At 43.8% G+C, this 14418-nt stretch overlaps 1 protein-coding gene across 6 annotated transcripts in view; it reads right to left on the reverse strand.

Annotated features, from left to right (window-relative positions):
• The window catches only part of LOC147104315 (SEC14-like protein 2), a 58546-nt gene that overhangs the window by 35921 nt on the left and 8207 nt on the right, over positions 1–14418 (reverse strand). For 5 of the 6 annotated variants that reach the window (XM_085961536.1, XM_085961535.1, XM_085961539.1 and 2 more), the window contains 2 exons: positions 7460–7503; positions 6454–6516 (listed from right to left, as the gene is read on the reverse strand). In XM_085961536.1, the coding sequence (XP_085817662.1) occupies positions 6454–6516; positions 7460–7503 (107 nt within the window). Of the gene's footprint in view, positions 1–4675; positions 4785–6453; positions 6517–7459; positions 7504–14418 lie in introns of those variants that run through there. The other variant, XM_085961541.1, reaches the window with a different exon arrangement.

Raw genomic sequence — 14418 nt, forward strand, 5'->3', positions numbered from 1 at the left:
ATGTAGCATCAGATTTCTCCACATACATAAATCTCAATTCAGTTGGCTTAGTTCAGACTAAAAGGCAGACATTTAACAGAACAGTTTATGTACACAACAGCAATATATCCAAAAAATATATACGCTCACCCACAATCAATCTATCGTCTGCCAAGCAGGCAGCTACAGATCATCAGCAGCTAAGGTTCATCTCCTGCTAAGGTTCATCTGCCCGGGAGTTCATTGGCTTCTTAGGATTCATTTCCTGCTAAGGGTTCATCTCCTGCTCAGGGTTCATCTGCTCATGGGTTTGGCTTACATCCCCCTTCTAATTTGCAGCTAAGTCCTCTTCTCCCGCAATGCCACTTCATTATTATATTTGCCCCCTCTTTCCAAAGTGAGCTGTTGTTTTCTTCCCCTTCCATAGCACCTGCTTCCTTCTAAGTCGAGCCCCCTTGTGCCTAGAACAGCCTGTCCCCTTCCAGAGGAATTGGCCCATTAAGAAGGAAGGGGGGTCTGCAACAATGTTGCAATTGTAAGGACAGTGATGTAAGAAAAAGGAGACTTACCATCAAGTAACTTTAAAGTAAGCTTTAAGTAACTTATAAACACACTATATACACAAGAGAGGTCTTTACCATGCCTCTGGTAGAAGCCTCTTACAATACTGAACAGACCAGTATTTATACCAGTCCAACAGGAAGTGACATATGACAGGAAGTGAGGTATGTACACAGTTCATAGTTCATAGTCCACAGGAAGTGATGACATAACTTCCCGGAAGTTATCATTTTTATCACATTCTTCCCTCCTGCAGGATTAGGAGGCTGTGGTCTACCTTTTGGTCCGCAGCCGCCGAACAAGGAAGAGTCGCACCCGTTTGGATTCCCGTCGTAGAGGGTCGCTGGTCTGCTTACATGTGGTTGGCCATTGGTCAGAGTCTGTGTGGCCTGGATTGCCCTGTGAAGGGTCGGGGAGATCATGGCTTCGAGTACGAGCCCCAATAGGTTCAAAGTCAGACTGCCTCTGTTCAGAGGGAGGTGCAGAGCTGGTCTGTGGCGGATCAGTACTTTCATGCGCGGTACTGGGAGGGTCGCAACCTTGAGCACGGGGTTCTCCCGGCACCAAGCTAGTTGGTGTCCGATCAGGATCCTGGAGAGGGGTACCCGATAGGTCCCAAGAGTTTCCTGGTGAAATGCCATCACCCGATGTCCCACTAGGTCCTGGTGGGCAGGGAGCCAGATCCCGTAATGATACGGTAGATTCTCGGCCGTCGGAATATCGTATGTTTGCATAGGTGGGGTTGGCATCGGTTAGTTCGACCTCGTCTACAAGAGGGTCATTTTTAGACGTCCGAACGTATCTTCGGAGTAATACAGGTCCAGGAGTAGTTAGCCATGACGGGAGTGATGTCCCATGAGATGAGCGACGCTGGAATCCAAAGAACCGCTCATGAGGTGTAGTATTTGTGGCTGTAGAAAGCAGGGACCGTATAGAGTGCAATGCATCCGGAAGCACTGTTTCCCATTGCTGGTCTGGTAGGCCCCAAGATCTTAAAGCGAGACGTACGGAATTCCAGATGATACCGTTATACCTCTCTACCTGCCCATTTCCGATGGGATGGTATGGTGTTGTTTTGCTTGTAGCAATTCCCCGTTCTGAGAGGTAGTCCTTGAGTTCCCTTGACATAAAGGATGGACCCCGATCTGAGTGAATATAAGCCGGCATGCCACAGAGAGAAAATACCTGCTCAAGGCAGCAGATTACTGTGGACGCCAGCATATTGGAGCAGGGGAAGGCAAACGGAAAACGTGAATATTCGTCGATCATGGTGAGCAAATATGTGTTCCGAGTTGAAGAGGGCACTGGGCCCTTAAAATCGATGCTAAGTCGTTGCATCGGTTGGGTTGCATGTATGAGTATACCATCTGAGGGGCGGAAGAACTGAGGTTTTAATTCCGCACAAAGCCGGCATTCTGAGCATATTTTCTTTACATCTCCAGTGGAAAAAGGGAGATTCCGTGATCGTACGAAATGTAGCATGCGCGTAACGCCAGGATGACACAAACCATTGTGGACATCCATGAGAGTGGAGGATGACATAGTGGAGCAGAATGCCCGTGTGAGGGTGTCCGGGGCCACATTCTCCTTGCCAGGCCGATAGAGAATGGTATAACCAAAAGAGGCCAGTTCCATCCTCCAAAGTTGTATTTTATTATTCTTAATTTTGGTTCGTTTTCGATTATCGAGCATGAAGGTGACTGATCGTTGGTCCGTGATCAATGTAAAGTGCTGGCGAGCTAGAAAATGGTTCCACTTCCGTACTGCCTCTATGATGGCTGTGGCTTCTTTCTCAACCGGAGGATAATGTAGCTCAGCACCTTGTAAGGTCCTGGACATAAATGCTACAGGACGACCTTCCTGATTCAGAGTAGCCGAGATCGCCACCTCCGAGGCATCACATTCAACCACGAAAGGGAGATTCTCATCAATGGAGTGAAGAGCCGCTTTCTCCAACTTTTTTGAGAAGGTTAAAGGCTGCAACAGCCGCTGTTCCCAGTGGAAATGATCTAGCATGCAGCAAGGGTTGGATTTTGTCCGAAAAATGAGGAATCCATTTAGCGTAGTATGCAAACAGACCGAGAGCCCGACGTAAAGAAGCCGGATTCTTAGGTGACGGGAGCTCTTGGAGCGGGCGAAGTCTTTCTGGGTCTGGCTTAATGATACCATTGCCTACGCAGTAGCCAAGGATGTTGATGGTCGGTTGCGACTCAACAGATTTGGATTCATTCAGGGTCAAATTACGGCGATGGAGGGCATCCCGAAATTTTTGGAGGTTGGAGTTGTGTTCCTGTTGATCGTGACCTGCAATGGTAATGTTATCAAGATAGGGAAAAGTGTCCCTTAGGTTTTCCTGCTTAACCAGGCCATCCATTGCCCGTTGAAAGACAGCCACTCCATTAGTAACCCCGAATGGGAGGCGACGAAATTGGTACAGCCGTCCATTAGCCTCAAAGGCTGTGTACTGCTTATCTGAGACCTTCAAGGGTAACTGATGATAGGCACTTTTTAAATCGTAAGTTGAGAACACTTTGTATTCGGCCAGTTTATTAACCATATCATCAATGCGTGGCAATGGGTAGGCGTCCAAGTCGGTATATTGATTGATGGTTTGCGAATAATCGATGCATAGTCGCTGTTTGTGAGGTTTTAGAGGGTTCTTGACAATGACGACTTGAGCCCGCCAGGGCGACGAACATGGTTCAATGATATCCTCTGCTAGAAGTCGAGAGATTTCAGCCGCAATAAAAGATTGGTCTTCCTGATTAAAGCGCCGCGATTTCGTTATTATCGGTTGGCATTGAGGCGGAATACTGGCAAATAATGAGGGTTCATCAAGTGAAGCTGCTGATAATGCACAAAATGGTAATTTAGACGGTATATTAGAAATAGTAAGTCCGGGTTTGGATCCACCAAACTCAATGGTGAGTTTCTTATGCTGTTTTTGGAAGTCCAGCCCTAAGAGGAGATCACTACATAAGTCCTTGAGCACCGAAAGTCGGGTGGAGGGATACATACGACCATGAAGTGTCATATCAACAACACAAAAGCCGGAGATTCTGGTATTAAGTGATGACTGGGCCATCGCAATTGCCTGGTCCGATGGGAAGACATGTAGTTTCAATTTCGCAACAATCTGTTCCTTAATGAAACTATCAGTACTTCCTGAGTCAATTAAGGCATCTAAGGTATGCCCTTTAATTGAAATTTTTGTGGCTGCATGAGACAGGTTCTGTGGGCAAGCAGCTGTAATTGGTGTCATTGCACAGAGAGTGGCTAAAACTCTCGGTGTGCTTCTTCGGGAGAGAGCTCGAGAGGAAGCTTGATAGGTCCTAGCTGGAGCATCTTGATAGGCCCTAATTGGGGCAGTTCGGTAGGCCTTAGCTGGATTGGCCCTCGTAGAGGCCCTTGATAGGCAAACTTTAGCAAAGTGTCCTTTTTTCCCGCAATAACTGCAGATTGCATTGCGAGCAGGGCAGGTTTTCCTAGGGTGAAAAGCATCTCCACAAAAGAAGCATTCCTTCCTAGATTGCCAAGAGGCTGCTAAAGTGGGGTCGTCCTCCTCTTCTTCATCAGAATTATCAGAATTAGATTCCCCCATGATAGGGTTCACCTGAGACCGCTTGAATTGTCTGGTTGCAGCTACAGCAGCAGATCGAGATCTGGGCAGCTGATAGAGGTCTGCATTTCTCTTTGCCAAATCCAGTGAACAAGCTAGGTCAAAAGCTTTTTGTAGCTCAAGTGTTTTACTTTCTAGTAGACGCTGGCGTATAAATGGAGAGGCAATCCCGCAGATGAAAGCATCACGAATCATTTCTTGGCGGTACAGCTCAGCTGAGGCTGCCTGAAAGTTACAATCTACGCTGAGCCTGCGAAGTTCTTGCAGGAATTCGTCAATTGATTCCCCTGGCCCTTGTCGGGCTGTGGCCAGTAGATGTCTAGCATAGACCTCATTTGGGGTCTTCGCATACAGTTTCTTAAGTGCCCGAATCACCTCTTCGTAATTATCCCAGTCATCAACATATTCGAACACTTTTGGGGTCACATAATTGACAAGTACCTTCAATTTAGCAGGAGCATCCGCTTTACATTCATCCAGAAAATTCTCAAAAGTACGATACCAATGCTTCCATACCCTGCCAGCTGCTGGTGTATTCGGGTCCAAGTCCAGACGAATAGGTCTAAGGATTTTCTCCATGATGGGTGGTTCCCTGGATCCTTAACTTCCGAGTTTGTCTGAAGGTCTAGTATTTGTCAGTGTAAATATTAAGTTACTTAAATTGATGTAAGAAAAAGGAGACTTACCATCAAGTAACTTTAAAGTAAGCTTTAAGTAACTTATAAACACACTATATACACAAGAGAGGTCTTTACCATGCCTCTGGTAGAAGCCTCTTACAATACTGAACAGACCAGTATTTATACCAGTCCAACAGGAAGTGACATATGACAGGAAGTGAGGTATGTACACAGTTCATAGTCCACAGGAAGTGATGACATAACTTCCCGGAAGTTATCATTTTTATCACAGACAGTATCTGGAAGAAGTGGGGTCAATTGAGCTGAAGTATTCTCATCAAGATACAAACCTATCTTGTGAGTGACATGCGCATGTTTATAAACTTATACCTAGTGTAAGCAGCCATATATAATATAACTGACTGCAGTCCCAGTTTTCTCTTTTTGTTGGCTGTCAATTTAAGCAGTCATCCACAACAATTCAAATGAACAGAGTTGTTGCAGGGGCAATAAGTGTGAATGATCATTGGAACATCAAACTAACTTTCATTGTCTCCAGGACGCTGATCTGGACAGCTGATCTGAAACCTAATCTACGTCCATCAGCCCTGCTGTCCTGTGAATTTGAGAGCAAGATTTAGCTCAATTATAGCATTTTTAACATATATTACACCAAAGTACCCTTGTGGCAGCATAGTCTGAAATCACAAAATGGGACACCTATCTAATCTGTTTCTGCCTAATCTTGCGCATTTTAATCTAGAATCTAACTCCTCAACCCCCCGCCACTTTTTTAAGACCTCTACCCTGCCCTTTCCTATATCATTTGTGGCTGGTTTCCCTCCCTTTCCAAAAGGTTTCCACCTTTTCCATTATGTCCCTTACATAGGGAGATAGCACACCTGTTACAAATTTCAGGTATGTTCTAGATATATGGAGCAAACCCCATACCCCTATGATCCGGAGTTTACCTTTACTGCCCAATATCTAGCATGACCCAGGGTCACAACAACGAGACCCCTCATTGTGTGTACTGGATCTCAAACATGCCCTTACGTGTATTTCTTCTATCTTCCGGACAACAGGCTGATAAACTTTCTAGCGAGACGAGGCCAACTGCAAACCAATAAGCCAGTTCATTAAACACTATTCTCTCTAGATGCTTCATTTGGATCTAATCTGCATCACCAAAAGCCTGAATGTTGTGGATTTAACTTCTTGAGAGCTAACTTTAACATAATAAAAACATCTTAATAGGAACTAATACCAAATTTAATCTGGAGAAAATAGTTAAAAAATCTTGAAATGTGACAACACCATTTGGGATCCTCAGTTATGGCTGCAAACCAGGCTAACACAAAATAGGTTCTCAGTGCTATAAGTCAGTGTGCCACTGGGCTTCTCACCATATTAATTGTATTCTATTTCATTACAGTATTAGTATATACAGTTCTATAAAATGTAGCTAGAATTAGTTTAGATATTTGGTCATAACTCTTTCTCTTGGAAACATTATCTACAGCATCTAAACAGAGACAAGTAATGGAAGATACCCAATATGCACTAATAACCATAATGTTCAGTTCAAAGTTCAGGGTTCACTCATCTGTTTAATCAGATTTGAGTCAGATCTCAAAGTTCTGTTTTCCAAGATGCACAGAGCTACAGTCTTACCTCAGGAGGTTCCCAGTCACTGGTGAGCGTGTCAACTTTCATCTGTCTCCTGAACTCTACATGCTTAAAATAAACGGGAAGAAAAGTTATTTCCCTACTTAGTGCGGCATCATGCCAACTAATTGAACATAATCATTTATGGACATAAAATTAATGGAGGTCGAGCAGCTTGATGAGCATGCTGCAGCATTTTAGCAACATCATTTAAGAACAAGCTACTGAATATTTCGCCTTTAGTTTATTAGCTGAGCAATCGATGGGGACAAGTCCAAAGATGTGCAGGTTAGGTTGATTTGGCTATGATAAATTGACCCTTAGTGTTAGGGGATTAAATACGTGGGGTTACGGGGATAGGGTGGGATATGTGTCAGTGCAGGCTCGATGGGCCGAAATGGCCTCTATCTGCACTGTAGATTCTGTGAATTGCCAGCAAAGTACAATCCGAATGGACTGAGTCTGTTGAGCAGAACATCAGCTATTACTGAACAAAATGCTGAAACACCCTGAAGCAAGATAGTGTCTGCACGACCACCAAATGTATCACAACATTCAGTGAATCGTTTAAATAATCAATTTGAGAAGAGCGATTAAACAGCCCGGAGAAGGTGTTAGGCAGGAGAACCCCAAAGGGAAGGATAACTAGGATATAATTTAATTACACAAAATATGAATCTAGCCAGTGTTGGTGCTTCAGTGTACTGCACCATGTAATGATAGGATAAGAGTCTGCAGCTGAAATTCCTCAAACAGCAAGTTAATGATTTTGGCCATGTCATTGATAAAAGTTTCAATCAAAGAGAGGAAGGGAAAATTAAAGCAACCAGGGCACTCTCACATCACAAGAAACATAGGCAGAGGTTTAGGAACAACACTTGCCACTCCCCTCTGTCTCATCTAGGGAATGAAGTGTGGGGAAAAAAATGTAAAAAGTGGGAGGGCTTGGCTCTTAGTTTATATTGAAGATAAAATGGGTACTTATGCAATTTTTAATAGCAGTTTTTCCTACCTTGCGAACCATAAACTCCGCTTTCTGAAGGTTGAAACCCCTGGCTGCAAATAAGGAAAGTTTTCAGTCACTTTTTTAAATTCTCATTTTAGAAGGTATTGCTCAATCAGAGATACACGTAAGATGAAGCTTCAGTTTAAACACTGAGCAGAAAAGCAGCTTTAACTTACGAAACCTTTGGCGCAGCACATAAAATAAAGTAGAATAATGACCAGATGGAAGGCAGTGAAGCAGACTTCATGCTTCCACTCACCAAACCCTCAGTCACAACCACCTAGTCACTGCTTTCACTCACAGATTCAGCTTCCCCCACCTCCGGGGTTGCAGTCATTTATTCCCTATTTTCGGTCAGGTGCGCTCCTCATTTCCTTCCCCCACCTTCAGAATTATAGCACCATTTCCCTCACCTGAACTCCATTTCCCCCTTCGTGTCTTTCCTTTGTGTTTTGAGAGTAGTGAGATACAAACTGTGAACTTTTATCTTATTCACCGATCATATTTTACAGATTTTAGAACCATCAGTGGGAGTGGGAATGGCAGCAAAATATGTTCATCTGAAATTGTAATTTCCTGCACAAAGTTCCTTCAATTGACATATGTTTCTGTTACTGTCCCCACTTTTAATTTATGTTCTGGAAGGTGTGCAAGAATTACCCAGAGTGTCTTGAATCTGAATTTCTTTCCCTCTATCGGCATTGCATATTCATGGATTTGGCTGTATTTTCTTAGTTGCTGTAAGAAACACATTTCACATGAAAACTATCTATTGGCCTTTTTATTTGCCCCAAGCTGTTCAAGTTTGGGACCTCCCTGAACATAATTGTCCAACTCGCATGATGAAAATCATTGTAAACTGTGTTCAGTTGTTATCTTTCCCCTCAGACTGTGAGCAAACAACGTTCTGTATCCACGGAATCAATTCCATTACAGATACAAAGGTCAACTTCTTTATCAAAGTATAGTACCCAATGATAACACAAGACAATAAAGTAATACAAATTTTTTTTATAGATATAACATCTTATCTTATATTAATGCATGGGTTCGACAACTTAAAAGATAAAAGGGGGGAAAATTGGGTCGTGCCCCCTTTGGGGCGCTAACTTCGCCGGAGTGCTACTTTTAGCGCCCCGAAAAAATTAGCACCCTCGCAGCCCAAAATTCACTGGTAGTGCCCCAAGAGGGAGGCGGGGCGCTACTGGAAGCGCCCCGCCTCCCTCTTGGGGCACTACCAGTGAATTTTGGGCTGCGGGGGTGCTAATATCACAGCGCTACATGCCGCAGTGCCATGGTACTGCAGGCCTTCCTCCCTTTATTAAAGGGGAGGGGTCTAGCACAGCTCAAGCTGGGGCCCAGCTGGGCCACCAGGGATCAGAGTGATGGCAAAAGAGCCCAGCACTCAAGAGAAGTGCTGGGCTCACGGAGCGCAGCCGGCACCTCGCGGAGGGGCTGCACAAAAGGACGGGGACAGCAATGGGGGCAGGTGCTGGCAGGCGGCCAGCAACAAAAATGGCTGCCCGGCACCTCCTTTAATTTGCGCCACCCTGGCCGCAGGTAGGCCCCCCTGACCCTGTCAGACATAGCGTCTGGCGGTAAGTCGGGGGGCGCTACTGAATATCACAGCCGGGGCGCAAGTGGGGCGCTGCGCAAGGCAATTACGTCATCGCCGTGGGGCGCTAACGGTTGCCGCCGCCACTAAATTTCGCGGGAGGTGTTGGCGGTGCCGCGCCCAGGCGCTAGTTGCTTTGCGCCCCGTTAGCGCCAAATCAGCCGAATTTTTCCCCCAAAGTGTGATGGGATGGATGTAGAAAAATTCTTTAACTCCCCAAGCATTTCTCATATTAAGTTATAGAAGGTGGAACAGCTATTTATAGGCCACTGTTCACTCACTATATTGAAATGTGGCCTGCGAACTTTCCTCTAATAATAAATCATTATTATATAATACTTGCATCTATAAAACACCTCAACACATCAAATCAGTTCAACAGCGACAACTTGAATGTATGTAGCTCCTTTCATGAAAAAATGTCCCAATGCACTTCACAATTAGGTGTTAGAATGGAATGAATTACTTTTGATGAATTTACAGGAATTACTCCATGCAATTAATTACTTTTAAATTGTAGTGACACCTGTTACGTAGACAGACACACCAGCCATTCTGCACCAGTGCACCAGTAAGGTCCCATAAACAGCAGAGGACTGACCAGTTAATCCATTTTTGATGCTGTTTGTTGAGTGAGGCATATTGGCCAGGATACCAAAACATCATGTTCTTCTTTGACTAGTACCTTAGGACCTTTAACACCCACCTAAACAGGCAAATTCAATTTCAGGCTAACATCTCATCTAAAGGATGGCATCTCAGACAATGCAGCATGCTTTCAGCTTGGGTTATTGAAGTCAGTGGAAAATTTAAAAAAATCAGGCAGGGAGCAAAATGGGCACCCAACCCAATCCTGTCAGTTTTCACCCTGGTGAGTTCAGTTAAAATTACACCCTAAGTGCCATGGGTTTGTGGCTTTAAGTATAAATAGTTTTTTCCTGATTATGGAGAGCTGGCGGAGCTTGAGCCAGGGCCATGGGAGTGGGCAGGGGTCCATTATAGCAGCGGGAGGGAGCGGGTCAGATCCATCGTGGTATCAGGAGTTAGCAGGTCGGGTCCATTATGAAACCGAGACAGAGTAGGTCGGGTCTGGCATCACTGCAGGATGGTCGAGCCCGAGACCACTGGCAACCACAAGAACAGGTTCCAGGTGCAAGTTTAAAATTACACAGGAAGAAATGCATGGGACACGCTTGCTATTTAAAGATGTGACCTGCAGCCAATCACAAAGAGCTGAGGCAGTCCATACCCAGTATCAACAATTCCAATTCAGTTTCTTTTCACTTTTAAAGTGTCCTCACCACATTGCAAATTCACATTTTGAAGTTCTAAATTTGAAAAAAAAAGGTTTGTCCATCCTTGACAATAATCCCATGGCAGGTGACAAGTCAAGTTACAATGATTGTTAGGAGTTGGTTTGGAAGCGCAACAAGGATAGTATTTCAAGGTCAAAGTGGTACATGATGAATTAAAGCATGCCAAGGAGATGGCACCACATCCACACTAATATACCTGCTGTTATACCACTAACCAAATCTACAGGCTCTGACAGAAAGGGATAACTTACCCAGCAATGACCATGGAGAACTGCCTTAAGATGCTCCAGTCAGCATGGAGCTAGTTGCTAATCTTTACCATCAGCTCCAAGGATACCTGCAGCACTCTGTACCATAGGGTCGACGCCGGCAGTGACCATGAAGGTTACTTCCTCCCTCAACTTGTTTGCCTCAACCTTCTTCTAGACTAGCATAGGAATAATCTGTAGTATCAACCAATTTTAAGCCCACACGTGTGTCAAACAGGTAACTGATGCATAGGTGAGCTTGGCCACCACTTTTATCTCCTTTTCCACTGAATAGCATAGTAGTGTTGCAGTGTTCAGCTCTTCACTATCTGATAATGAGCTGGAGCTAACTCTTCCCTTGTTGATTGAATCATTCCCTTTGGTGTTGCTGCTGAGTTGTTGAATTTTCAATGTGCCTGTTTAGACAGTTTTCAGATCTGAATGAGATTGAAGTGTTTTGCCTTGCTGCTCTAGGGTTGAACTGAATCTTGCAGTTCCCATAATACTCTGATAGCAGTATGATAATATGCTGTGTTTAAGTGAGGGTAAAGAGATTACAGAGTTACACTTGTGTCTTGAAATAGTTATGTGATCAGAATGTCTTAAGCAGTTTGGAGCAGAAGATGGCATTTTAAACCAGTGCACCTATTGATGCCTCCAGCGCTACAGGACATCCACTAGTGTGTACACATGAAAATCTTACATTTAGCACACGTTTTGCTTATTACACTTTGGGCATTGCACTTCAGTCATCACAGGCAAATTTCTATGCCACACTTATCTCTTGTTAGCTTAAAGTTCATGTTTGTACAATAGCAATAAATCACATTTAAACAGGTATGGAAAATACCAATTGAATTGAGGAAAGCTTGAACAATTATTCTAGCTTGAACTAGTCACAAAGTTAATATTCTATGATCCAATTATAAAAGTAAGCAATGAAATTCCACAACATATTTTTGAAAATCTTTTCAGCCTAGAAATTATTGACTATGATACTAATGTACAAAAACTTAATACAGGAAGCTTTGGTTTATCCGGAGGTTGAATGTCCAGAAACCTCGATCCACCGGCAGAAATCAGGAGCCATTTTGTTAGGTTTTTTTCTTCTTCTCGTGGCTTTTTTTTCAACAGTCAGGCTCTGCAAAGTCTCTCTGAAGCTGTTGCTAAGCTACAGAGACACTTCCAAGGTACGGGCGACTGTTTAGAAGCTGTTGCTAAGCAACAGTGTTTGTTGCCAGATACGGAGCTGAAAACCTCCGTATGCTTCAACATTAGCGCTGGTTTGTCTGGCAGTTTTGATAGCTCGGCAACAGCTCAGTCCCGTCGGTGCCGGATATCACAAAGTTTCCTGTACATTCAGCTGCCGAGGCCCTAAGCTCTGGAATTCCCTCCCTAAACCTCTCTTCATAACCTCGGCCCCTACTTTTTTTTTCCTCTCACATGGCAGCTGTTGATGATTCTGCCAGTGCCATTTACACCTCAGCTAGAGTCATCTTTTGTTTCTTAACTTGTCCCATTACCATCTCCTTTCGCCTTGCACCATCATCCCTTTTGTCTTTTAATCTCTCCTGCCTTCCATCCTATCACAGACCTTCCCTTTTGTTCTTTCCTCTCCTCCCCCCTTTCCCTGCCCCTACACTTGCTTAAAAATCTGTTACATCTCTAACTTTTTCCAGTTCTGACGAAGGGTAATTGACCTGAAATGTTAACTCTGTTTCTCTCTGCACAGATGCTGCCTGCCCTGCTGAGCATTTCCAGCATTTTCTGTTTTTCAGATTTCCAGCCTCCGCAGTATTTTGCTTTTGTGAATAAACCAATTGCTGTCTGACAAGTGTGTTGCAAAGCTTTAGTAAGTAATAGTGCACACAATGATTTCTAGACTAATGACATTGGGAGTGTTCAAAATGCAGCTGGATGCTGGGATGAGGATCTAGGGAGCTGGCGTGACCAGCTTCAACTGACCAAACAGCTTCTTACTGGCCTTGGCTGTTTTTGTGTTTAGATTAAAAAAGTGAACTCAAATGAATTTCCTTTCTATAAAATATATAGGCCAAATTTCACGACCCTGTTTAGTCAATCTATTACATAGTGTAGATTTTCACCTTCACTGCTTGGGCAGTAATCTGGCAGAGCAGATCGCCCGCCTATTATAGAAATCAATGGAACATAAATCAGCAGGTTCTATAACAAGCGGCCGATCCGCTGAGCCAGATTACTGCCCAGGCTATGAAGATGAAAATTGAGTCATTTTTTGTGCAGTTTTACCTTCCTCCTTCTTAAGCGGCATTGACTGGGTTGTCACGGTTATGAATGGGACAGCAAGGCAGAGTTTACTGATCAATTAAGGATTTACGAGCTGCTATAATGCTAAGCAATCCTGACGCTGGGTGGCCCTTATAAAAGAAACTGATTTCAATTTCAAAGAATGCCATAAATGCAGTTACAAACAAACTAGCATACACCAGCCTCAGGATACAACCTGGAAACCTGTTACACAACATTCTATCCCCTGTCAAATAAACAACAAACACGGACTTTCACCATTATGAAATCTAGCCTTCACCATTATGAAAAGTCCCAGTCAGTCTGTCCCCAATCTGTTCTCCGCCTTCACTAATAACTTGGCAGATGTCATGCAAAAATGTTTTCCCCCATCTGTTGGCACCATGCTCAACAAAGTGGTTAACATATCATCTGAAAGAAATAGATTAACTGAAACACTGCAAGCAGATAGTGACCGAATTAGACTGATGGCTCATAAATGGGGCAGTAATTTCAGCACTCCCAAGAACCATTAATCACACCAAAGTATTATTTTGTCCACCCAAGTTTTCTCTATAAGGGTTGAATTTCAATTTAAAACATTCAGGTCCTTAGCTTGGTAATCACTCCCACTGACCCAGGTGGTGAAGATGGCAGAAAGGAAGGTGGAAGAATTGGAATTACAATATTTAGAAAATTCATGGCTGCTTGTTACAGAAAACAACATTCTTTTACAAAGCCATAATCTTCTCAGCAATGGAATATTGTAGCTCTGGCAGGCAAGCAGCAGAGAAAATCCATCTGCTCGACTCTGTCTTTTTTCATGGACAGTGTTGTCACTGGGGAATCTGTCTTATGGAAGGAGACGGAAACACCACTTCCCCTTAGGGGATTTATTCTGAAAATGGAAGCAGTCTCCACACATTGCTGGATTTGAGCTAAGCTGTATAATGTTCTTGGAAACCAAGTTGTAGTTAATGCCCATTATGTTGGCATGCTAACAAAATTGGGTGACATCAAACAGCACTGACCCACATGGTAACCCCTCCCCCAACACCATATAAAAGGACTCCAGCAGCGCGCAGGAGTAACAATTTGTTTTTACTAACAATACAAAAGAGACTAACAAAACAAAAATGTCATATGTGAGTCCATTGTAAGGGCTGGGTGGATGTCTAGATGAAAGCAAGGTGTGGGGAGGCGCCTGATGAATGAATGAGGATGATGCTACTGTACAAGGTAAGGTATCTTTCCTTTTTATTCAGTATCTCCACACACCACTGGAGACAAACCCATTAGTACGTAGGACTAGGAGGAGGAACATACTCCAGCAGGAAATACAGATTTACGAAAAGGCATTATCATCCATGGCTACTTAGTCCAAGTAATAGTGTTTGATAAAAGTATGGGGGTTACTCCATGTGGCACCTCTACATACATGAGCAATAGTTACCTGTTCCAAGGGTACCCAAGAACCAGCAATGGAATGGGTCAGATTACCTTTTACTGGACCACGGGATT

Source organism: Somniosus microcephalus, chromosome 19 (assembly GCF_052327205.1).
Source record: "Somniosus microcephalus isolate GS21.2 chromosome 19, FLI_Smic_1.0, whole genome shotgun sequence".
Lineage (NCBI taxonomy): Eukaryota > Metazoa > Chordata > Chondrichthyes > Squaliformes > Somniosidae > Somniosus > Somniosus microcephalus.